The sequence below is a fragment of the Pseudopipra pipra genome, chromosome 9 (assembly GCF_036250125.1).
Source record: "Pseudopipra pipra isolate bDixPip1 chromosome 9, bDixPip1.hap1, whole genome shotgun sequence".
Classification (NCBI taxonomy): domain Eukaryota; kingdom Metazoa; phylum Chordata; class Aves; order Passeriformes; family Pipridae; genus Pseudopipra; species Pseudopipra pipra.
Window position 1 is genome coordinate 7,347,671 of NC_087557.1, and position 23,819 is coordinate 7,371,489.

A 23,819-nucleotide genomic window follows, 5' to 3' on the forward strand; every position below is an offset into this window, starting at 1 on the left:
CATCTGCTGTGTCTAGGTGAATGGTCTCTCTTGAGTCCACTTCCCCCTTTAAATGCTCACCTATCTCTTCACTGGCCCTTGGCAGCTACAGAAGTGTTGCCTTCAGGAGCCCCTGGCTGCTGCTGGCAGCAGGCACTGAGCTGCAGAGCCCAGGAACATGGTGACATACTCCATCAGCCTCTACATGTCACCTCTGCACGACAACTGGACTAGCTTATAGGGCCTTGCAGAATCCAGCATGGGAATACAAGCAAGGAGACCTGCCTCCTGCAGCTTTGATCTGTCTCAACGGGATGTGGTGCTGAGACCCAAGGCCATGGGACCAAAAGCCACGTGAACTGAGGCCCCATGGAGGTGCTGGGAAGAGCTCAGGCAAACACCAGGAGCGTGCCAAGATCAACCACAGCCTCTAGCTCACCGTGCTCATCTCCAGGCCAGATAACAAGGAAGGTGACGTGTCCCTTCCATGTGGATGCTAGGGATCTCTCAGCTTTGGGCCCTAAATTAGCTCACGTGTGTCCTGCGCACGTGTGTGTCCTTCGGGACTGGCAGAAGTGCCTGACAGGTCAGAGAGCCAGGCTGCCATCCAGAGACAGGCTGGAAAAGTGGAGTGACAGGGATCTCATGCAGTTCAACATGGGGAAGTGCAGAGTCCTGCATTTGGGCAGGAACAGCCCCCCCACACACACACCAGTGTGTGCTGGGCCACCCACCTGGAAAGCAACTCAGTTGCAGAGGCCCTGAGGGTGCTGGTAGATAATAATTGAACATGAGCCAGCAACACGCCTTTGCAGTAAAGAAGGCGACTGGTGTGGTGAGGGCTGAAAGCAGGCAGAGGGGGACCCTTCTCCTCTGCTCGGCACTGCTGAGGTCCACCTGCAACGCTGTGTCCAGAATTGGGCTGCCCAGTACAAGGGAGAGACGGGCATACTGGAGAGCTTCCAGGGGAGGGACACTGGAATGGAGACGGAACTGGAGCGTCTCTCCTGCTGGGCGCGCTGGGGCTTGTCCCACCTGGAGGAGGCTCGGGGTGTCGCGGGCCGGCCAGCACGGATCGCTGCTCCCAAATAGGAAGCGTTTTAACTGCGGAGAACTGTAAGGAGCTCCCTGGCTGTCCCGGCCGGGCTGTGCGCGGGGCTGCGGGGCCACGCGGGGGAGCTGCGGCCCCGCCAGCGCGACGCGGCGGCACCGACCGGCGGCGGCTGCTGGGGGTCCTGCGGGGGTCCTGCCCCGGCGCCGAGCATCCCTCGGGGAGCGGGCCCGGGGGTCCTGCGGGGGTCCTGCCCCGGCGCCGAGCATCCCTCGGGGAGCGGGCCCGGGGGTCCTGCGGGGGTCCTGCCCCGGCGCCGAGCATCCCTCGGGGAGCGGGCCCGGGGGTCCTGCGGGGGTCCTGCCCCGGCGCCGAGCATCCCTCGGGGAGCGGGCCCGGGGGTCCTGCGGGGGTCCTGCCCCGGCGCCGAGCATCCCTCGGGGAGCGGGCCCGGGGGTCCTGCGGGGGTCCTGCCCCGGCGCCGAGCATCCCTCGGGGAGCGGGCCCGGGGGTCCTGCGGGGGTCCTGCCCCGGCGCCGAGCATCCCTCGGGGAGCGGGCCCGGGGGTCCTGCCTCCGGTCACCCGCCTCGGCTCCGAGCATCCCTCGCGGAGCGGTACCCAGGCGAGGGGAGCGCCCGGCTGCCCCAAACTGGGGACAGCGGCGTTCGTCCCCAAAGGCCAGGACGTGCCGCCGCTTGTGCTGTCCCCCTCGATCCTGCCAATCTCAGCAGGCCCTGACAATCAAAATGAATGGCTCCCTGCATCCATCGCCGGGGGCATCCCGGATCTTAAATCTCCCACCGCCATGCCCGTGCCCTGGTTTGACCCATAATGAAATGGTCTCCCTGCTGCAAGAGCCCCTCACAAGCGCAGGGAGGTGAGAGGCACCAAGGACATGCTTTTGGGGATGCAGGTTTTTGCACCCACAGCTCCTGGCACAGACATGTTCTGTTGTCTGTCTTGAAGCTGTTAGATTCCATTTTTCCAACACTTGGTGATGGCACTTGATGGCACTCTTGTGGCACTAGAAGAGAGCATTGTCTATCTGCATCCTTGTGCTGCCTTGGCTTTGCACAAGCCCTGTCACAGAGAATGGGACCAGCTTTGGGGACCCTGGGATCTCCTGCTCAGACCAAGGTTTGGGCAGCCTCCTTCACCTAGACAGCGAAGGCAGATCCACACTTACTTGCTCTGCTGTCCTCCTCAGTCCGTGGGTTTGTCTTGTTTTTTTTTCTTGAAGGGGAAATGTTCAGATTTTAGAGATGACTGCAGTGAACCCTAAATGCCTGTCACTTTCTCTTCTTGCCCCCAAAGCACAGGCTTAAGTCCCTCTTTAACTCAAACTAAATACCACCGAAAATGCTTTTTTCCTCTTAGAAAAGAAATCAACGAAGGACTTCAGTAACATAGGAAAGCCTTCCCTTTTGTTTTGAAATACTGCAGTTGATTTGTTTTCCTTTTTTTCCCAGCCTTTAAGGTGATCCTTAGGAAAAGGCTTACGAAGTTTCAGGTGCTGTTTGCTGTGGGAGCTCTTGGCATTGCTCTCACTGCCAGCCCTGGCAGTGCCATCACTGCAGGGGTCTGGCACTCTGGACCAGCTGGAGGCCCCACTGGGCACGAGCTGGGGGCTTCAGAAGCCCCAGTCTTGCAGCCTCGGGGCAGTCTGTGATGACAGAGGGAGTAGCTGCTTCCCAGGGAAGCTCAGCAATGGAAACAGAAGTGAAGGAGCTGGTGCCCAAGGGAACTATTATCCTTGAGAGAGACTGGTGGGGTGAGGCTCTTAGAAATGTTTTTTTGACTCCTACTGCTCTCCAGTTACCCAAAGGTTGGCTGTCCTTGTCCTCCCATCCTCCCTGGCTGCTTCCCCTCCTGCTCTGTTCCACTCAGCCTTGCTGCAGGAACCCACATGTCCCTGCCCCCTTTTCCACAGCCTTCACTTCCCAGGGAGGCTAGAGGAGAGGGAGGCACAGTGCCATCCCACACAAATCCTGCAGTCCTGGAGTCAGCATCTTCTGCCATCCCCTGTGCCACAGCCGCTTCCTCTCTCACACAAGATGTTTTCTTTGTGTCTGGCGGCTTCATCCCCATGGAGTGACCCTGGGAGAGAGTGATGGGATGGGAGAGCCAGAGCCCCCCTAGGGAAATGCCTGGTCCCAGGGCTGCAGGCACCAGGTTTGGGGTGGTTTTGGGACATGAGTGTGTGAAGGACTGGGGGTACTTGGCTTGTGGACAGTTTTGCTTCAGCAAGAGCTCACGTGGCCTCTCGTGCTGCCTGCTGTGTGTGTGGCTTCTCTCTGTGACCTCGTGGGCAGGTTTTGAGGCAAATGTGAGCATGTGCCATATCTGGGACATGGTGCTGGCTTGTGTTTGATTGTCATTGGTACTTTTATAAGGGCATCTCAGGTTTCTTCGTGCTTCAGTGAGGTTCAGGACATCTTCAGGGCAGTGCAGACACCTCCGCAGCAGAAGATGCTGTGCCTGTGCTTTCCCTGGGAACAGCATGTCCAGAACATTTCCGTTTGGCAGGAGGTGCAGAAGGATACAGGATTGCCAGAGTGCAACCGCTTCCCGGCGGCGTCAGCCTGGATTTCAGTGAGCACACAGGTCTGCTCTCATGGCTGGGAGCCCGTCTTGGAAACATGCACTGCTTGTGTGACCCCAGTGTGTGCAGTGTTACTGGAGAGCCACGGTGTGCCGTGCCATGCCACCAGCACCACTTCCCTGGGACCTAAAGGAATGGACGGTGAGAGCCAGGCTGTTCTCAGGAGCCAGGGAGGTCATAAGGACGGCTTTGCGTCCCCCAGCAGCCCCCTGGCACACCGCAGGGGTGGGAGGCTCAGGTTTGCCGGGTGCGGACCGGCAGTGCGGGCACTTTGGGAAGGCGGGTCGCATCCTCCCGGAGCAGCCCCACGCGCGGGGTCGCACCGCAGCCTCCTTCGGGCGGGAGATGCCCGAGCGCCTCGGGGGCCGCCCGAGCAGCGGGCTGGCGCTGCGGGGAGCCCACGCCGCAGGTGGGAAGCGCCGCCCGGGGCGGCCCCGGTCCCGCCCCGCCGCCCTCTCGGCCCCGCCCGGGCCCCGTCCCGTCGCCGAAGGAGGGAGGACCGGGAGAGGACCGGGGAGGAGGGACGGAGGGAGGGAAGCCCGGGTGGGAGGGAGGAGCGGGGCGGGAGCCCGGGCCGGCCCCGCCCGCCCCGCCGCGCCGCACCTGAGCGAGCAGCGGCGGCTCCGCGCCGGCCCCGGCCCCTCCGCCGCCCGCCCATGGCTCGGCCGCTGCCGCTGCTGCTCTGCCTGGCCGCGCTGGGCGCCGGCTGCCGGGCAGGGACCACCCCTGCCGGCACGGCCGGGCCCTCCGCAGAGCCGCTGCAGGACGAGGCGGACAACCAAGAGAACATTCTCTCCCAGGTACCCGCGGGGGATGCAGGCACTGCCGGGGGGATGATGCGCGCAGCCTGCGGGGTGCTGGGGCATGCCGGGTGTACGTGCTCGACGGTGCTGGGTGATGCAGTGCACACCCTGGGTGATGCTGTGTGCACCCTGGGTGATGCTGTGTGCACCCTGAGCGATGCTGGGTGATGCTGTGTGCACCCTGGGTGATGCTGTGTGCACCCTGGGTGGTGCTATGTGTTGCTGTGCATGCTCAGCGGTGCTGGGTGATGCTGCGTACTCAGCCAGCACCGCCGGTGAGCACTGGAGAGAGTTCATCACCCGGGGTGCAGTGAACTCTCTGAAGCCCATCTGGGAGCAGTTCACAGCCTCCATCCTATCATTTCCCCGAGGAGGACTCGGAAAACGGGGAGTTTCTTGGGAGGGGAATTAGTGGAGCCTCTTTGTGTGCAGAGGGGTGGGATCCAGGCTCTTTCCCTGCCAGTGGGATGCGGTGGAGGTTTCTGTTAGACTTGGCCGATCAGACGGTGTGTGATTATCTGCCCTCGGAAATGGCTAACGCAGGGACTATTGGAAACGTACCGCCAAAGTTATTTTTGTGCTTGGGCTTTCAGAAGCGCTGTCTGCAGATCTCCGTAAAGGAAATTCCTGGCATTGTATAGGGCTAATCAGAAATACTGCTTCACCACCAGGTTATGCTGCTTATAGGGTGGCTTTCAGTCACTCTTCCAGTGTACCGTTACCCTGTTTGCCTGTGTAAAAAAGTCTTGTTCTGGGAAGCAGGTGACTTATTGGGTCTTTTGGACGTGGAGCATTAAAAGACAGCAGGATGGTGTTCGTATTTAAAATCCTTTGTATTTAAAATTCAAAGCAGCATTCTGCACACAGTGGAATAAAAAATACCATGTTGTAAGAAGCCAGTTTTTATTCCCCCTGTAGGCAGGGGTCAGAAAGCTTTGCAATCTCCAGAAAGCTTCTTGGTTGGCAGATTTTGGAAAAGCCGGCCAGTTTCCTCGAGGTTCGGGGTATCCAAAGTGTCCTCGTTTTGACCTCAAGGTCTAGGCTGTCCTTGCTGTGCAGGCAGAGGACGGGAGGTTGGCTAACTGCGGTGACCTGTGCTCAGCTGTTAGGTGACTACGACAAGGTGAAGGCGGTGTCTGAAGGCTCCGACTGCCGGTGCAAATGCCTGGTCAGACCCCTGGGCCGCGGCGCCTGCCAGAGGATTAACGAAGGCGCTTTCAGAGCAGAGGATTTTTACACGGTGGAAACCATCACGTCAGGACCCAGCTGCAAGTGTGCGTGCGTGGCCCCCCCCTCGGCCCTCAACCCTTGCGAGGGGGACTTCAGGCTAAAGAAGCTGCGGGAGGCAGAGAGCAGTGACCTGAAGGTAGGAGAGCATCTTGAGCTTGGGACTCTTTGGGGAGTGGGAGGTCTTCTGAAGCCTTTTATTTCAGAGCTGTTTCTAAAAAAAAAAATATTTCCCAAACTTTTTTTTCTAAACCATCTCCTACTTATTTTTGTGTCCGCATGTCTGATATAAAAATCAAGCTCAGCTTAAGGGATTGATTCGAGCAGCTGCAGTGGATGATTCACTCGATTGATCCCATGCTGCCTGGGGTCCACCGTGGCTGTCTCTGCTGGAAGCCCAGGAGGAACTGGGCTGCTCCCTGCCCTTTGTCCAGCTCCAAATGTCCCTGGGGCACAGCTCTGCTCTGCTCAGCAGCTGTAAGGTCTTTTTCCTGTTGTGGAGAGGGACTCCCAAAGACCCATACAGAAAAGCTGTTTTGGCTTCTGTGGGCCAAAAGCTGCTGATGCGTCAGCGTGAGGGTGTGTTGCACAGCTGGCAGATGGCAGGATGGGTTTGTTGTTTTAAATGCTGACACTTCTCTACTATTTAGTATTTTATCTCTCTAGTAATATAGAACTCTTTTCCAAACATGACAGTGTTTGTTCTACGTACTCCTGACTTCTGCTGGATTCTTGGTTTTGCTGGTGGAGCAGCTGGCAGCAAACCCTGCTGAGTTTTCAAGTTTTCTACCAGTGTAGGGCAGCAGAAACTGCCACTGGCTTGGTCCAGCCCTGGGGAGTCCCTGGAGCAGAAGGCTGAATGCTGGTGGCACTGGTGTGGGTGGCAATGGGATGTATGCTGGGGCAGCCCTGCTTGTCCCAGCTTTGGGGGGAAGGCAGGCGGTGTGTGAGATGCTGTGGGGCAGCCTGCCACTGAGGCCATCACCACCATGGGCTTGTTCTAATTAATTTGGAGCTTCAGGATGTGTTTCATCTTGTCCAACTGCAGACAGTTAGCAGCTTCTTGTCCAAGCGCCCCTGCAGCTAGGGAAGATAAACAGGCGCAGGCAGACAATCCATCATTTCAGGGAAGGAGGAGTCCCAGTCTAGAGTTGTTTGGTGGTCCTTCGTCTGGGGAGAAGCCAGAATGTCACACATGGTCTTAGATAAGGAGTTGTGAGCACTGTGTGTTAGGGGAGGGGACACTGTAGTCCCTTGCCAGGAGGCAGGCAGAGCTCCTCCACCTCACATCTCTCTAGCTCTCTCACATCTAGCTCTCTCCCCATCCTCTCTGGGGCTGGTCAGCCTCCAGGAGGAGCAGAGTGGTGTGGCGAGCTGCGCCCTTGGCTGCAGCTGCTCTTCCCACCGGGGAGCTGCTCACAGCCAGCTGTGGTGTGAAAGCCTGTCCTCTAGGAACTGGCCCCGGCTCCCCTGCTCATTTCACAAGGATTCGCGGCCAAACGATTTCACAAGATTTATCCAAACATACACACACGGGGGTTTTCTTTGCTGTGGAAGTCCATCCCCAGGAGCTGTGAAGCAGGATTGTTTTCTCAGAGCCCCTCCTGCTGTCGGGCTCACTGGGAACAGCCACTTCTCTTGGGAGAAGCTGGGAATAGGAGAGGACACAGCTCCAGTTCTTATGTGACTCGTGCAGGAGCAGCTCCTGCACTCCTCAGCGCAGGGCCGGGTCAGCCCCAGGGGTATAGCTCTCTTTGCTGGTCCCAGGAGCATCACCCTTGCTCAGTCCAGCAGCGGGAAGTGCACAGGGTCATGCTCTGTGTGTGTTGTGTTTTACCAGACTTTCTTATGCTCTGACTCAAAAGCCGTGGGTACTCCACGTGTGGGAGAGCTGTGGGAAGTTCCTTCCATTATGATGAGTGGGCTGGAGGATGTGTCCCTGAGGGAACGGTGAGAAAGAGGGATAAACACAGAGAGAAAAGTCCAGGCAGCAGGAACGTATGTCTGGGCACCCCAACTCAGTCGAGTGGCTGTGCTGGGCATCCCAGCTGAAGATTTCAGTCCCACCTGTGTCTTTAATGAGGTCCCATGGGAATTCATGGACCATCAGACCAGTGGGAGTGTAAGTCTGCAGTGGATGAAGGGAAGGAGGCATTGAGTTGGTAGGAACATCAGTGTGGTCTTTCGGGGAGGGTCAGCATGGTGCTGGCAGGGAGTAGCTTAATCAAAGATCTGTTTTTGTGAAATGGCAACAAGCTGCTCCTCTGCCTGTAGGCACAGCGTGTGTTGTGGGGTCTCGGGTGCAGAGTCAGTGCAAGGAGTCTGTGTTCAGGATGGTTTGAAAGGAGGTTAATAAAGTCTGTAACCTTTGCGCATTGATGGAAATTATCCAGCCTGGAGGGAAAGCACATGTCTCCAGTGGCTGTCTGGCAGGCTGTGTGCATTGTATCGGTCGTCTCCATCCAGCCCTCAGTGGAAAGTGGATGCATAGCCATAAAACAGCTCTTGTCTCTTAATGCTGCCATTTTATCTGGCCCAAAAAATCTTTCCTTTGCTGTCAGCTCCACAGGGAGACTGCAGAGGCTGGGGTGGAAACTACAAGTGCTGCCAGCAGTGCTGCCTGTGATTCTCCCATGTTTATGAAGCTCTGTTGACCAGTTTGTAGCTGCTTGGAGAAAATGTCATTGCCCTGTAGTAATTCCTATGCACTGAAAATCCTTCTCAGCCATTGGGACTGTAAGGTCTGCAGCACCATGTGGACATGTGGGCACACATAGGACTGGAGGGAGGAGACGTGTGGGAGCCGAGGCAGGGAATGGGCTGGCTTCTCCTCAGCCTTGCCATGGTCAGCACTGTCCTCTGTGGAGGAGCACCAGGACCCAGACAAAAGGCAGAATGAGGGTACTGCTGTCCAGATCCCCAGGACTGGTGAGCAAGGGCTGATGCTGAGCAGGACAAGGGGACACAACCCTTCCTGCTGTGGGATAGGGGTGAGTTAAATACAGGGTGTCTCCGAAATGGGTGGTTGCAGGAGAGGGCAGCATCTCTCTGATAGAGTTGTTCTCCAGGAAGCAAACTGTTACCAGGCTGGCACTGAATATCTGGTTCTTCACTCTTGCGTTTGGGAATATTTTAAAAGTTTTTAACAAGTTTCTTCTTGTTCCAGGAAAAAAAGCACAGGATGGCACGAGCTCAGAGTCTGATCTCAAACTCACTTTTATTTGAGCTGCCTTTCTCTTGTTGCCTCTTTTACTGGCAGTCGCATCACTGTAGCTAATCCTTTGGGCTTGCAGGAGAGCCTGCCTGGAGCTGGCAAAGAGAGCAGTGCTTCTCCTTGTTCTGCTACTAATCCCCAGCACCCAAAATGTGCTCCCAAAGCCCTGAAGCTCTGCAGAGGTATAGCACGTTGCTCTGCATGCTGTGCTCTGACGGGGACAGCAGTGCAGCAAGGCTGTGTAAGCGAAAACTCGCTTTTTAATAAACTTCTTGTACTCAGATGGGTGCATCGCCCTCGACTTTTCAGCTGAGGAAACCACTCAGGGCACACGATAGCAAGTGCTGCTGCCTGACTGTGCTCCCTTTGCCTTGCAGCTGTCTTCCATCATGGAGATGCTGGAAAGTGCCTTTTATGGCTTAGACCTTCTGAAGCTGCACTCGGTCACAACCAAGCTGGTGGGTCGGGTGGAAAAGCTCGAGGAGGTAAGATGAATCCTGCTCTCCCTTGAGGTTGTTGCCTTTGGTGGGAATTGCTTCCAGTTAAGTTCCTGGTGCCTTTGGTGCATTCAGAGCCTTGTTGCTTTTGGAAGAAATGTTAATTAACTATTTGGCTCAAACTAAACCAGACCAGACTAGACTCCCTCCCACTCCTCACTGGCAGTGCCCAGCACATCACCACCCCATCAGCCTTGCCTGACCCTCTCCAGCTCCCCCCATCCCTTGGGGCCCAAACTGGGTGCGGGATCCCAGCTGTGGCCTCACTAGGAGCAGTATCTCCTTGGGGTCAGAAGGGCCTGCTGTTAAGTTTTTCCTCTTCTCAGTTTTACCTCTGTGCTGGTTGCTCTCAACAGGCTGCTTTTGTGCTGTTTGATGTGGGGGCGAGAGGTTCAGGGCTGGTGCTGGGGTACACTCACCAGGACGGCAGGGAGCCAAGGAGCTCAGATTCCTGAAGGACCAAGTTACATCTTGGCCTGCATTAAAAAAGAGCAGAACCCTCCACCTTCCATTCTTTTTAGAGCAGACTTCCAGTGAAATAATTTTCACTTCCATATAGTTTAATATTTCTTTGGCTAGCACAGCCTAGGGTTTGCAGTTTGTTAAGCTGTGCTCAGCTATGTAGCAACAGGTTGCCAGATTAAATACTGGAGTTTTCTCCCGTGGTCCGTATCTGGGACAGTAATTCCACATTCTTGTCGGAGTGGAGCAGTCCCGTTTGTCTCCAGCCAGAGGCTGAGAGGCGGTGATTTATAAAGCCAAAATTCCACTTGCAAAGTGTTTTTGGGAAGGCATGGCATGCTCCCTCCCAAGGTCAGGAAGAAGACAGCTGGGAGGAGCAGGCTTGCCTGAGGAGCTCTGGATTTCCAAGCACAGTAATTGACCCAAAAGGGGGAAAAGGGGTTTTGATGTCTAAAAATAACAAAGCACCAATGTTCCTGTTTGCAATCCCACCCTCTTCCTGTGGTTTAGGGTGTTCTCCAGTGATTACTTGGGTTTGCCAAGGGATTACTTCAAGTGGGGTTATCACTGCACTCTGCTTCAGTGCTAAAGTGGCCCTGCTTACCAGCTGGGTCCTGTATGGGGGGTTCAGAGCCAGCAGTGCTGGTGGCACTTTGGGCACGTGGGGTGACCTTGCAGCCTGGTCACTCTGCTCACAGCCTGTCACAGGGAGGCAGACAGGCAGAAAGCTCAGTCTGGCTGAAGTAGTTTGGCCAGAGATGGAGCAGTAAAGGTGTAGGAGCAGGGAATTCACAGGTTGGGGTCTTTAATTTCCCAGAAACAGGGCTTCAGAATCATGTAAAAACAGCTGAAGCTGCCTACAGGCACTGGTCTGGGATGTAGAAAGACAGGAGGAGTCTGGGTTAGATGAAGGTTGCCCAGTGCTCTGGGGCAGGGCCGAGCTGATGCAGGGCAGTGCAGGCAGCAGGTGTGAAACGCCTCCTGCTGCCGGCTTAGCACGGAAATTCCTGTTGAGAGGACGTGGAGGAGGATCACACCCTGCATCGGCCACGGGGTCTGACACAATGGACAGCTGAGATGCTGAACAAGAGCCTGGCACGGCTTCAAAGCACTGCCCTCCCAGGCGGGTGTGCTTTTGGCAGCTGCTCTGCAGCAAAGCCACTGAGTAGCCTCCAGCAGCATCACAGGCCAGGCTTTGGTGGTGCCTCCCTGCTCAAGGGGAGGCAGATTTTGTCCCTAAGCAGGTCATAAGCCAAACATTACACAGAATAAATGATAAGGGCACAAGGCTGTTGGAATCAGTCATCCTCTCCAAAGGAGGATGGTGTCAAAAGCTGCTCCTGCGCTGATCCTAGGAGAGCATCACGAGAAGATCTGCTTACTACAGCAAAACACTTGCTGAAAAGTCCCTGCATCATTGGACTCAACCTCAAAACCTGTGACTCACAATTTCTGGATAAAGACTGGGAATTCAGATACACGTGGAGGGGGCTGGGGGTTAACTGAGCTCAGGATGGAATTTTTGCAGAGATTAGAAGGTTTTGTGAGTTGTTTCCAGTATAAAAAGGTCTTTTATTCAAGTGATGTCCATAAAGGGAAGGAACCCCCAAACTCCCAGACCACAGAACCAGCACCTTCTCCAGCGAGGCAGATCCTCTGCTTTGTCTTTAGCTCACAGCTGTCGCATCAGCTGGTGATTTTGAGGTCACAGTTGGAGGTCACGGTGGGTTTTAAGAGAAATTAGTGGCAGGACACTGAAAATGAAGGATCAGGGTAACCACCCCCAGTCTCTGTGCAAAAGTGCTCTGATTGATGTGCCACCTTACTTAAAGCAGTTGCTGTTTGAGATGTAGAAGGCCGAGGAGTGATGAGCAGAGACTGCACAAACCCCTTGGGTATGGGATGTGCCTGTTGTTGGGGAACTGAGAAGGGCAAAGGGTTTGCCTGCTTGATGAGCTGCAGCCAGCCCCAGCTCCCTCCTGGTGACAGGAGAACTCTCTGAGGGTCACTGGCTCTTGTCCTGTCCCCACATTCTCGCTCTCTTCTGTGGGAGCGAAGGGTGATGGGGAAGAGCAGTCTCTGAGTGCAGGCACTGTGTGGCCAGGCAGCAGGGCAGGACCAGGACAGCTGAAACCAGACCAGTGGGTTACTGACCTCCAGGACATCCCTTGAAGGTCAGGCAGGCAGTGACCAGCCAGGATGGCATCCTGCTAGGAAAGTGAGGTTAATAAATGGGAGATGAACTTGTTGCCACAGGCCAAGGACACCAGGCTGAGACTTTAGGTGTTTTAGCTTGTCTTTTCCTCTTCCATGACCCAGCAAGCGTAGCTGAAGATGGGTGTTGAAGAACCTCACGGCCATTCTCCTGCTCCATGGGGACCTGTGGAAAAGAGTAGATCTTGGATGTGCACACGAAGGATGGGGTTTCTGAATCCCACTAGGGTCAGGGGGCATCTTCTTAGCAGCTAAAGCGTCCCAGCTGTAAACCCAGGATGGTAGCAAAGAGCTGCTTTCTGGCTTCTGAGCTGTGGTTTGGGGGCCACGGAGCACCCCTTGACTATAAGTGGGGTAAAGTCTCCTCTCTTGCTACTCTAGGGCATGTCCAGGAACTTCACACAGGAAGGTCACCGTGCAGGAGCCAGTGGGGAGGAGGGTCTGCAGGATCCCTCCGGCAGGGACAGGGAGAACTGCTCGAGGCTCCTCACCAACAGCCTCACGGACATCGAGGGCTCGCTGCAGCGGGATGCGGAGGCTGCCTACACACACGCAGAGGTACGGCTGCCCAACACGGCTCGATGTCACTGCTGCTGCACCAGCCAGCCCTGGGGGTGTCTCCTGGATGTGGCCCCGGGCCGGTGGTTTTTTTCTCGGCTCGGATGACCCTGTTTCCGTGCCTCCAATCCAGCCTGCTTCTCTCGGCACAGCCCAGCTGCCGCCGGGGCGGGATGTAGGTGGGAGCAGAGGGAGGTTGCTCCCTGAGCCTCCCCCCTTCCCACGGGGTTGTTGGTTTTCGAGGTCAGCAGTGGCTGAACTGCTCGGAAAGCGTGATGTCATTGTGGGGCCGGCTGGGAAGCGGTGGGAAACTCAGAGCCTTTGATTAGCAGGGCTTGGGGCTCCGTGGAGGGACAGCCTGTCGCCTGCCCTCCCTCCCTCCCAGGCAATTACCCCTCCACAGAAAGCCCCTGCGCCTGGCAGGCTCCAGGCAGAGGCTGGGCATCCCTGGCTCTGGCACCCAGCCCCAGACTGGGGGGGTCTCCGTGGGGTCTGCTCAGCATGGCAACATCCTCAGCCTGGGGCAGCAGTTTTTGTGCAGCCTCAGAGAGGGGTGAGAGGGGTGTTTTGAGAAAAGGTCTGTCCAGAGTGTCCTGATGCATTTGCTGCTTCAGCAGTGAGATGTAGCACGGCCTCATGCTCCTCTTATCCCTGCTGGGCAACTCCTGGAGCATCCTGCCCTCACCTCTGCAGGGCAGAAGGTGTCTAGGGAGGGAAACATCATTTCCAGCTCAAACAGAAGTGCTCAGCTCCTAAGGGTGGCAACACTTGACCCCCCAGGTGTTGCAGGTCCTATGTGGGGGTGGGCTCCCCAAGCCCTGGTGGGAAGGGTGGGCTCCCACAGCTGCACTGTGTGTTGGCAGGTGGGGAAATGGCCCCAGCCGTGCCGTGCCAGCACACTCTGCCCCTGGAGAGCCATGCCCCAGGCAGGGGATGTCCGGCCATGCTCCCAGCCCCGCTCCCCCTGCTCCCCACGCCGAAAGCTGAGCAGCTGCTGCCTGCTGGAGGGGAGCCAGCCCCAGTCAGGAAGGGGAGCGGAGTGTGGGGCTTTTATTACCCTGAGTGACCTCATTTCCCATTATGCCCCTTTTCTCACTGTTAATTGCAGCAGGGCCCATCTTCTCAGCCAAATGGGCACAGCTTCAACCTTCAGGCTGGCTTTCTGATTTCCTTTAACGAGATGAAATCCTTAAGACATGAGCTGCCGCAGCTGGTCCCTGCCCCGGGGTGTTCCCGGTCCCTGCCTCTGGGGGGGTTCCCGGTCCTGCTGGGAAGGTGCCTTCAGCCTCTCTGCCTCGTGAAAGCTCGGTGCACATTGCACTCTCTCTACAGATCAGCTGCCAGCACTGCTCCCTGGCATGCAAGGGAGTGGATCTCACTCTGCCTGCCTGTCCTGCATCCCACAGCCTATGCCTTATTGAGTGCTGAGTCCTGGAATTGCAGGGTGGCACCAAGGATATGCAGGAGCAATGCTGGTCTGCCATCCCTGTCTCCTGGAGGGTTTCCCATGTCAGAAGGGACTGAGGGTGACCCTGAAGAAGGAGGGAGCAGAGCTCCTACCCAATTCAGGACTGGCCAGCCTGACCTACCCTGTCCCCAAAATGCTGCATTTCTGGCCTATCCAGTAACAACATTCTGTGTCTCTTCCAGGGCAAATATGAAGAAAGATTCCTGAAAGATGAAACCATATCCCAGCAGATCAACTCTGTTGAGTCCCTCCCAGAGCTGCACCTCTCTCTGGAGGAAAAGAAGCCTGAGCAGCTCTTGCAAAGGAAGCTGAGGGTGAGGACCCGTCCTCCTTCCAAGCCCACCATTGTCCGAGGGGTCACCTACTACAAAGCCCAGTCCACCGAGTCGGAGAATGACATCGAGGAGCAACGTGAGTTGGGTATGCAGCCACGGTCAGTGGGATGGCTGGCTGCGTCCTGTGGAAAAACCAGTGTCCACCCCTGAGTCCTGCCTCATCCCCTGGGAATGTGTGGGCAAAGCGTGTGGGAGCAGCAGGGGGAGGAGGCAGGAGGAGGTGGGATGACTGGTACTTCACTGCTATGCAGCCTGTGAGCCCTATATGTGGAGCAATGCAGCATTGTTATTCCGTGGAAAATCCCTGGTAGCTAAAGAAATAGGTCACTGCTTCAGTTTAAAACACTCAACGCCAACACCTTTCCAAAAGTTTCTGCAGTGGCTGGGGAGCCCCAGTGGTCCCCGTGCCCTGGATGAGGCACTCCCTTTGGCATCCCAGGTCAGGTGGATGCGATCTGGCTGGGCATGCAGCTGGGACAGATTTGCTCTCCATCACCTCCTGCTCTGCCCTGCCTGGGGTGGTGGATGTGGCTGTGAAGGGGTCTCACTGACCTCCTACTGTGAGCACCGTCAGCCTCTGTAGTTCACACAGCCCTTCTCTGACTGGAAGGGGAGAGGGAATGCATGTGGGCTTAGTACAAGACAGACTGCAGAAGTGGGCAGGGGGCCAGCGTGGAGGGGCCAACACGGAGGGGCTGTGGGGGACTGTGGGGTGACACCTGTGTCTGTATTTGGCAGCGGACGAGCTGTTCAGCGGGGACAACACGGTGGACCTGCTGATCGAGGACCAGCTCCTGAGGCCCAACAGCAGGGCGGGCGAGGGCGTGAGGAAGCCCTCCCCAGTGGGATGGCCACCCACCCCTGGCAGTGCTCCCACCACCCCCCCAGCTGCTGACACTGCTGTGACAGCCACGGTGCCCCTGTCACCTGCCACATCCACGGACCCCACGCCAGACCCCAACGCTGTGAGCTGGCTGACCCCCACCCCAGAGACCGTGACTGCCCCAGCAGGGCTGGTGGAGGAGGGGACCCCACAGCTACTGGCAGCCTTGGACACAGCCATGGAGAACCTGCCCCCAACCACCACCGCTGAGGCCTGGAGTGACATGGAGAGCAGCCCAGGAGTCTGGGGACAGGCAGGCACACCCCCAACACCAGTCAGCCCCCCTACCCCAAAGGAGGGCCTGGAGGAGGAGGACATCAGGAACATCATTGGTGAGTGCCTGCAGGTCCTGCACTGACCCAGCTGTGCACGTGGGGGCTGGCTCGTGCCCACAGCGTGTCCAGATGGGCTTACTTGCTTATTAATTCTGGAACCTACTGTAGTCTCCCCCAGTTTTAGGGGCTGGGCTGGGCAGGGCAAAAAAAGGCCTCCCTGGACATGGACTCAAGACAAGTAGCAGCCTCAGCTGGGGCAGGGACATGGCTGAGGCTGTGAGGAGATGTTTGCAGGATCTGGCCAGTGCTACTGGGTCCTGTGAGGCTGCAACTGGGCTGAGGTAGCAGGGGGTACCTGCTGGGTGGGTAAGGGGCTGGAGGGGGGGGATGCCCACCCCGACAGGAGCAGGGAGAGTGTGGCCACCCTGCCTGGGGCCTCACAAGCCCTTCTCTGCCCATGCAGGGCGCTGCAAGGACACACTGTCCACCATCTCGGGCCCCACCACCCAGAACACCTATGGGCGCAATGAGGGAGCCTGGATGAAGGATCCCCTGGCCCGGGAGGAGCGGATCTATGTCACCAACTACTACTATGGGAACACGCTGGTGGAGTTCAGGAACCTCGACAATTTCAAGCAAGGTGGGTTTTGCACCATTTCCGATGCCACGCTGGCTGCTACTCGGCTGATCCAAGTAGCACCCTCCTTCTCAGGGATACTGGATCATGGGGGAGTGACCTGCCTGGGGACCCCCCATCCTGGGGCCAGTACCTGGGTTCAGAGCATGGGGCAGGTCAGGCTGCAGCTCGTGGCCGTGGAGGGAGCGCAGGCAGAGCTGGGGGCAGAGGGTGCTGACAGCAGGGCCACTCACCCCAAAGCAGAGGGAGAGTTTCACCAGCAAGGTGTCTCTGCCCCGCAGGTCGCTGGAGCAACTCCTACAAGCTCCCATACAGCTGGATTGGGACGGGACACGTTGTCTACAACGGCTCCTTCTACTACAACCGGGCCTTCACGCGCAACATCATCAAGTACGACCTGAAGCAGCGGTACGTGGCCGCCTGGGCCATGCTGCACGACGTGGCCTACGAGGAGTCCACCCCGTGGCGGTGGCGAGGCCACTCAGACGTGGACTTTGCTGTGGATGAGAACGGCCTGTGGGTCATCTACCCGGCCATCAGCTACGAGGGCTTCAACCAGGAGGTGATCGTGCTGAGCAAGCTGAACGCAGCCGACCTCAGCACCCAGAAGGAGACCACGTGGAGGACGGGGCTGCGGAAGAACTTCTACGGGAACTGCTTTGTCATCTGTGGGGTCCTGTACGCGGTCGACAGCTACAACAAGAGGAATGCCAACATCTCCTACGCCTTTGACACGCACACCAACACGCAGATCATCCCCAGGCTGCTCTTTGAGAACGAGTACGCCTACACCACGCAGATAGACTATAACCCCAAGGACCGCCTGCTCTACGCCTGGGACAATGGCCACCAAGTCACCTACCATGTCATCTTTGCCTACTGAGACCCCCCCACCACAGTGGGGCACTGCAAGCCAGGGGCCACCAGCACCTTTTATTATTATTTTTATTGTTATTATTATTTTGTACAAATCGAAGAGTAAATGATGGGTTTTGTTTCAAGCTGGTTTTTTATGGTGGATTGTAGATCGATCCCCAGGCCAGAACCACCCCCTTTGTCTTTGCTGTATCCTTGCTTCTGATTTTCCTTCCCAGGGGAAGGAGGTTCTCCTTCGGAAGGGCAGATGGGCCCTCCTGCCCAGGGAAGAGGAGGTGGCCATGGTCCCCCTGATGATGTTTTTGGCTGAAGATGATCAAGACACCCTGAACCAGTAAAAAGCTGACCTCTCTGTTGTGGGCACCAGGTCCCAGCGGGATGCTGATGTCTGCCTGCCCTGGTGGAGGACCTGTGTGTCCCATGGGAATGTCCCGTCTCTCAGGACCATCTTCCCAGCTTCCCTTTGGAGATCCTGCTGTACAATGGGGCTGTGAGCGCAGCTCCAGCAGCCCCTGGTGCTGGCACTTACGCCAAGGACTGTCCCCTCCAGCTTGGGCTCTGCCCTTTGCAACCCCCTCGGGGGGTTCAGGTGCACCTTGAGCCCTGATTCACAGCTGGAGTGAGCTGGTGGCAGGAGGGGGATGCTGTAAATACGTGTAGATGGCTTTTGTTTGTTCATTTTGTAACCTAAAGTAGTCCCCCTTGGCATTTGCTGGGCAAAGGCTCCATTCAGCTGGGCACTGGGCTGCCTGGGCAGGGGGCTGTGGGAGCCCCGGGGGCTGGAGAGCCCTTGTCCTGCTGCTCCAAATCCTGCATTGCCTCTTGCTGCCGTGCTCAGCCTGGTCCTGGCTGTTGACCATCGGGATCCCCTCACAGAGGCAAAACCCTTGCCCTCCTGCCTACCAGCATCTTGTATTTACCTGCTGTCAGTAATAAAGGATCCAGTACCTTTGCAGCTGTTTGGGGCTTTCTTTGGCTCTGGTTCAGACCTTTGGGTGCATGGAAATACATGGGGGTGTTTTGGATTGGTTTTGGTTGGTTTGGGGAGACCCAACTTTCACACTAAACGGGGAGGGACCCTAGGGAGCTCTAGGCCACTTGGAACTGGCACTGGGCCAAGGTGACATAGTCATGTCCAGCCCTGAGAAGAGCTTTGGCTTTGTGATGTCAGCTGCACTGGGGTCACTCGGGCTGCAGTGAGACCCTTGTGGCCTTCTCTTTGCCAGGCTTCACTGGCAAAGTGGAGGAGCTCATGCAGGATGCCCTTCTCAGGAGCAGGAGAGAGGTCTGGGTGCATGTGCCATGGGCAGTGCCAATGCTGTGCTGAGCAGAGTCACGCTGCAGCCCAAGAGACAGCAGACACAGCACAGGCCTTCTAGTCATTTGCCTAAGGAAAACAGCATTAATAAGCACAATAACAACAAATATTAATAATAAATAAAAGAAGGATTTTATTGCCTTCAGTGCCAGGGACACAGAGAACAGAAGTACACAGGATGAGAGATGCTCTCCACCACTGGAGCCCGTGGTGCTGACTGAGGATGCAGTGCTGTAGCAGTCCTGAGCCCCCAGCCTCTACCAGCAGCCCTTCCCGATGTGCTGGGCTGTGCCAACCCAGTAAATGCCCCCCACAGCAGTCGGCCATCCCTTCCTGGGACTGCAGGGGAGCCGTGTGCCTCTGGCTGGGGCACCGCCGGGGTTTTTATTTTTGAATATTGTGTGAGCTGGCCCACAGTCAGGTGGGGCCGGGGCCAGGAAAACGAACTGGTGCAAGGAGTGCAGCCAAACCCCTTGCCGAGCCCGGCTGCTTCCCAGCCGCGCGAGCGCCGAGAGGATGGGGGGCCTGCGCAGCTTGCGCCGAGTACGTGGCAAAGGGCAAAGTTTTTCCATGGTGTTGCAAGGCACATACTTCACAGGGGTGTATTGCTCCTCATCCTCCTCCTCACTGCCCCTGGAGCTGTTTGTCTTGCTGCTGGATCAGCTTTTATTTCCTAACAGCCACACACACACACACACACACACATAATAATATTCATAGTTAAAAACCCCACACGAGCCAGTCAGTGCTCAGATCATGAAGGAAAGGCAGCTGGCTGGCAAACTGAAGCCCATCATCTTCTGTGTGAACTGTAAAGGGGAAGAAAAATGCTGTAACATGCTGAAGTCATTATGCAAGGCCGATGCTCTGCTGGCTCTCGTCCTGGCTGAGCACCTCAGTGCTCCTCGGCCCAGCTCTGGCCTGGGGCTCAGCCGGCAAACGTGGGACAGACCGAACAGAGCTCCACACTGGTTTTGGAACAGCAGCAGTCGGCTGCAGCTCCACGTTTGGGGCAAACAGCACAACCCCCCACTGCCTGGCGGGTGGCTGTCAGTGCTGGGAAGGCAGAGAGGGGTGTGTGGGGCTGAGTGTGCGTTATGTGTGTGTGGTTTCAGGAGGAAGGTGCTGTGACTGTGTCCCTCTGAACTGAAGCAGCCCAACTGCCCCAGCGAGGCCAGTGCTGCTCCACAGGCTGTTGTTAGCAGTGAAAAGTATTAAATAGCACACACAAAAAACAACCCAAACAAAAAACAGGAAAAAGAAACCAAACCCAAGAAACCAAAAACTTTGCAAATGCATCTGCTGCATTAAATCACCTCCCCTGGGCCAAGCCCCAGCCTTTTGCCAAGCAGCCACGTGGGCTGGGAAAGACAGCAGCAGTGTGCAGGAGAGTGCACGGACTTGAGGAGGTGTGGGGGGTGTGCACTGCCCTGTCAGTGTGGGCTGTGCTGCTTTAGTTGCAAGTGTAGGGTCCCACCACCCTCCTGGGTGGCAGTGGCTGGGCTGCCCCACAGCACCACTGCTACCCTGGGAAGCATCCCAGGGCTCCCCAGCGAGGGAGGCTGCACAGGCAGGGATTTGGGCAGCTTTGGGCTTGATGTGGAGTGGGGTTGCCCGGTCAGGCCCAGCACAGCCATTCTGGAAAAAGAAGGATGCTCCTGGGGTGCAGGGCCAGGGCTGGGTGGCTGGCCCAGCATGGGGTGTCGGGCTGCAGCAACCCCTGCACCTGCAGCTGGGAGCTGGACACTGCTTCCTGCTGCTGCCCATTGCACACTGCAGGGAGAGAAGCCTGATCTCAAGCCTGGCTGTCTGCTGTGATGTCTCTGGGCAGGACATCAGGGTTCAGCACCCCACCTCAGGAGGCAGCCTAACAGGGACAAAAATTAAAAACAACCCACAGTTTTGGACAATGCATAAGTAGCAGGGATGGCCCGTGTCCCCCCCATGCCAGCCCTGGGCAGCAGCTGCTGATGCCGACCCCAGGACTGCAGCGGTGCCTCACCCACACCTCTGGCACCAGGCGTTGCTGCATGGGGCCCCCAGGGCTGAGCTGCATAATCCCTGGACAGGATGCGGTGGTTGGGTAGGGTCAGGCACAGGAATGGGCTCAGGGGGACTGCCCCTGCTGTGCTCATGTGCCAGGAGCCCCAGGGCCCTGCCAAGGAAGGGTTCAGTCTGGCGGCAGGACCTGCTGCATGTCGGATGCACCGGCCGTGTGCTAAACCAGGAGCTACTGTGGGGATTTGACAATGGCCCTCAGGGCATGGGGCATCTCTGGGACGGAGGGGGACGAGCTGTAGAAGGTGTCGGTGTGATTTCTGCGCTGCTCTCGGAGGTACGGAGGGACAGATGAACTTTTGATGTGGAGGATCCTGGTGTCCATCACTTCACAGTCAATCTGCATCATCACCTCATAGTCCTGCCCGTTGATGACATTCTCTGCAAAAGTAAGGATAAAAATAAGGGGGGAGTTAGCCCTGCAAGCTAATGACCCAAAAGCACCAAAAGCAGAGCTTTCTGGACCTTTTTTTTTTGTCTGGAGCAGGAGCTGGAGGGGGGGAACTCCCTTCCTTTATGTAGCTCCACACATGGAGCTCCATCTCACACAACATGGCCCCAGTCTGCTTGTGACACCTCAAAGGCCCAGGCCACACTTAGCATGTGCAGCCACACTTAGAAACTAATGTGTCTTTTATTTTCCCTTCCTTCATCTGCACATAATTACTGGTGGAGTTTGTGCTGTACAACATTTATTACAGAACTGTTGTTCTTGAGCCACTAGAGTGTGGGGGTGATTGAAGATAAGGTTTATTTAAGAAAGCTGAATGTTTCACTTTGTGTAACCCTCTTGACACTGATGATCTAGAGGAATTTCTTCATCAGATTATTAATTTAAAAAAGCTAAAATGTGATCTCTCAAAAGAATTAACTGTGCCTTGTTACCATCCTGACCTGGCTGTTGTTCTTGGGTGATGTGGTGACACTGGGCAAGGCCACTATACTGAGAGACCTCTGGACACAGGGAAACCCAGATCAGCACAAGGGACCCTGGCTGCATCACCCCAGTGTGGCCCCAGGCCTGGCACATCTGCTGCTGCAGAAGCTCCTGGGCTTACAGGCAGAGGCTGTGCACATGGCCAGCATCTGCTGCCTGGATTTAAAGGTGGGAGACTACTCCCTGCATAGACAGTGTGCCCAGGAATGCAAGTTTGGCTTTCCAGGCACGACTAATCCTTGCCTTTCAGAGTCAGAAGACTGCCATTGGCAGGGTTTTCCTCCTGTGCTAAGGAGGATGGAAGATCATCTAATGGAAAGCGTATGGATTGGAGGAATGCAATATACATTACTAATTTTTACTGTTTTCCTGGATTAACTCTGACTTTGGATGACAGCTGACAACCATGGCCGGACCCTCTTGTACCCCACGCCACCTGTAGAAGCCATTAGATCAAGTATGTCTGGTATAGAAATGAAAAGCAGGAGCAAACCCCTGCTAAGGGGGCTGAGAGCCTGCAAGGGAAATCAAAGCTCCCACCTGCAAGAAATGAAATGGAAAATGCTCTGTATGTGCCACTGAGACACTGAAGAAAGGAGCAGCTGTGCATATCTCTGTGCCACTGACCCAAAAACCCTGACAAGCTCCTCCTCCCTCCTGTATGCCGTGCTGCTGATAAAGCCCTGCTATGACTTCAGGTGCTGTGCCCCCAGCTGGTCCCCCCACAGGAGGGCCATCCCTCCAGGTCACCCTTTCTCTCAGCACACCCAAAGGGATGTGCTCTCAGTTTCCACCCAACAGACCCAGCACGAGAGAGCGGAGGAGGTTGGTGGTGCTGCTCAGGACAGGGGGCTGCACAGGGGAACAGAGGGGCATGAGGGGAAGCAAAGAGCCTGGAGACAGCAAATGGGAACAGATGGGTTCCCCTAGAGACACAGTTCCTCAGCCTCATTGCTGCAGTCGATAGGACCCTAGGGACCCCAGCTATGTGAGAAACAGTGCTCCAAAGCCACAAGTGGGTGAGGTGGGATGGGACAGCGGCCAAGACCAGGAAAACCCCTTGGTAAGGCAGGAAGAGTTTCCTGCTGTGCCGGCAGCAACCAGCACAGCAGGCTATCATTAGGTTCCTGGGCATTGCACAAGACAGAGGAGAACAGCAACACCAGGAGCAGCTCATGCAAGAGAGGGAGCTGTGCTGTGTCGGTGGTAGAGGGGAGCAAGGGAACCAGCTCAGCCCATTCTGGACAGCTGGGATCCCGCTTCTCCCAGCACTGACACAGGCTCTCTTGTGACTACCTGTACCATGATTAAGTAAGCCATAGTCCTGCTACCCCATGGCAAGAGGTGCTGTGTCTTTCTTAGGCTACCACAGTTGGGAATAATCACGCTCATGACGAGCCTCTCTGGCCAGCAGGCATGGAGGGGACACACTCCCCCAACTCAGATATTCATAAAGTGCCTAAATCCTGCTCTGGGCCTGTGAATTAGCCCAGGAGTTACAGGCAGGTTTAAAGAAAGCATCTGATTCTTTCCCTTTTTGGGGTGAAGGTATTGTTGATGACAAGCTGCTGCAGGGAGCCTCTGCAAAGGATTTAATCTCGCAGGGATGAGGGCAGTAGAAGGAATGGCTCAATTCCCACTACAGGCATTTCCAGCAGCCTTTCTCATTACCATTAGCTCCAAACTGACTTAGAAGAGGAGGTGGGATGTTCTGCAGAAACAGCAGTTACTTGATGCTGCTGCTGGGTGCCTGGACCAGCTGTGTTTCAAGGAGTGGTCTGGAAATCGTGCCAGCCTGGGGGTGCCTGGCCTCCATGGGGGAGCCCTGCCTGGCACACCCCAGTCCAGAGGGTGGAGAGGCTGATGCTCTGTGAACATCCATGGGCTGTGATGGTCTCAGCAAAACAACAGGCAAACGTGACCTGAATGCAGCACAATCTCATGTTTGGGAAGACTAGCTCAATGTCATTGCAAAAAATGATTCCACATGGCTCTGTCCTGAGTTTGATGCCATTAAACTGTTTCATGATCTGGATGAGGAACAGAGAACACACTTATAAGATTTCTGGAAGATGCTAAACTGGAGAGATTTCAACCATTTTGGAGTGGCTGGATTGGATGAGACTGCAGTTTTGATAAAAGAGAGAGGCTGTCCAAAATCTTCAGAATGCATTTCAACCATGGCCAGAGGGAAGTACAATGCTCAAGAGAACTGGAAAACATGAGTAAAAATGGGGCTGGGCAGAAGCCCTGCAGAAAAAGCTTGAGGACTGCAGAGCATCACTGTGCATAAGCCAACAGCATGACAGGACTAGAAACTATCAGCCCCACTCAAGAGAAACAGGTTTAATTTTGACCGAGTTTGTGATGATAACAAAACACAAGCCCTGGATGAAAGTACCCTGGGAGACCAGAGGATCTCTG

General features: G+C 56.2%; 2 protein-coding genes across 4 annotated transcripts in view; one reads left to right on the forward strand and one right to left on the reverse strand.

Annotated features, from left to right (window-relative positions):
* The first annotated feature begins 4,234 nt into the window (after positions 1–4,234).
* OLFML2B (olfactomedin like 2B) lies at positions 4,235–18,037 on the forward strand. Of its 2 annotated transcripts, none has more exons than XM_064664411.1 (8): positions 4,235–4,433; positions 5,539–5,802; positions 9,255–9,362; positions 12,432–12,608; positions 14,259–14,496; positions 15,150–15,626; positions 16,033–16,209; positions 16,488–18,037. In XM_064664411.1, exons 1-8 carry the CDS (start codon positions 4,290–4,292, stop codon positions 17,087–17,089), a joined length of 2,187 nt encoding a protein of 728 aa, XP_064520481.1. In that variant the 5' UTR covers positions 4,235–4,289; the 3' UTR covers positions 17,090–18,037. The 2 variants fall into 2 exon arrangements, with proteins under 2 accessions (XP_064520481.1, XP_064520482.1); XM_064664412.1 differs by having other exon boundaries at positions 14,259–14,487.
* A 472-nt stretch (positions 18,038–18,509) lies between these two features.
* The window catches only part of ATF6 (activating transcription factor 6), a 77,808-nt gene continuing 72,498 nt past the window's right edge, over positions 18,510–23,819 (reverse strand). For both annotated transcript variants that reach the window (XM_064664414.1, XM_064664413.1), the window contains exon 16: positions 18,510–20,839. In XM_064664414.1, the coding sequence (XP_064520484.1) occupies positions 20,631–20,839 (209 nt within the window). In that variant the 3' untranslated portion in view covers positions 18,510–20,630. The remainder of the gene's footprint in view (positions 20,840–23,819) is intronic.

Bases quoted from the DNA above. Each gene is read 5' to 3' on its own strand.
- OLFML2B (XM_064664411.1), top strand. From the start codon at position 4,290: ATGGCTCGGCCGCTGCCGCTGCTGCTCTGCCTGGCCGCGCTGGGCGCC. The intron at 14,497-15,149 runs GTATGCAGCCAC...TGTATTTGGCAG, and splicing joins CGAGGAGCAACGTGAGTTGG to CGGACGAGCTGTTCAGCGGG. The intron at 15,627-16,032 runs GTGAGTGCCTGC...CTGCCCATGCAG, and splicing joins GGACATCAGGAACATCATTG to GGCGCTGCAAGGACACACTG.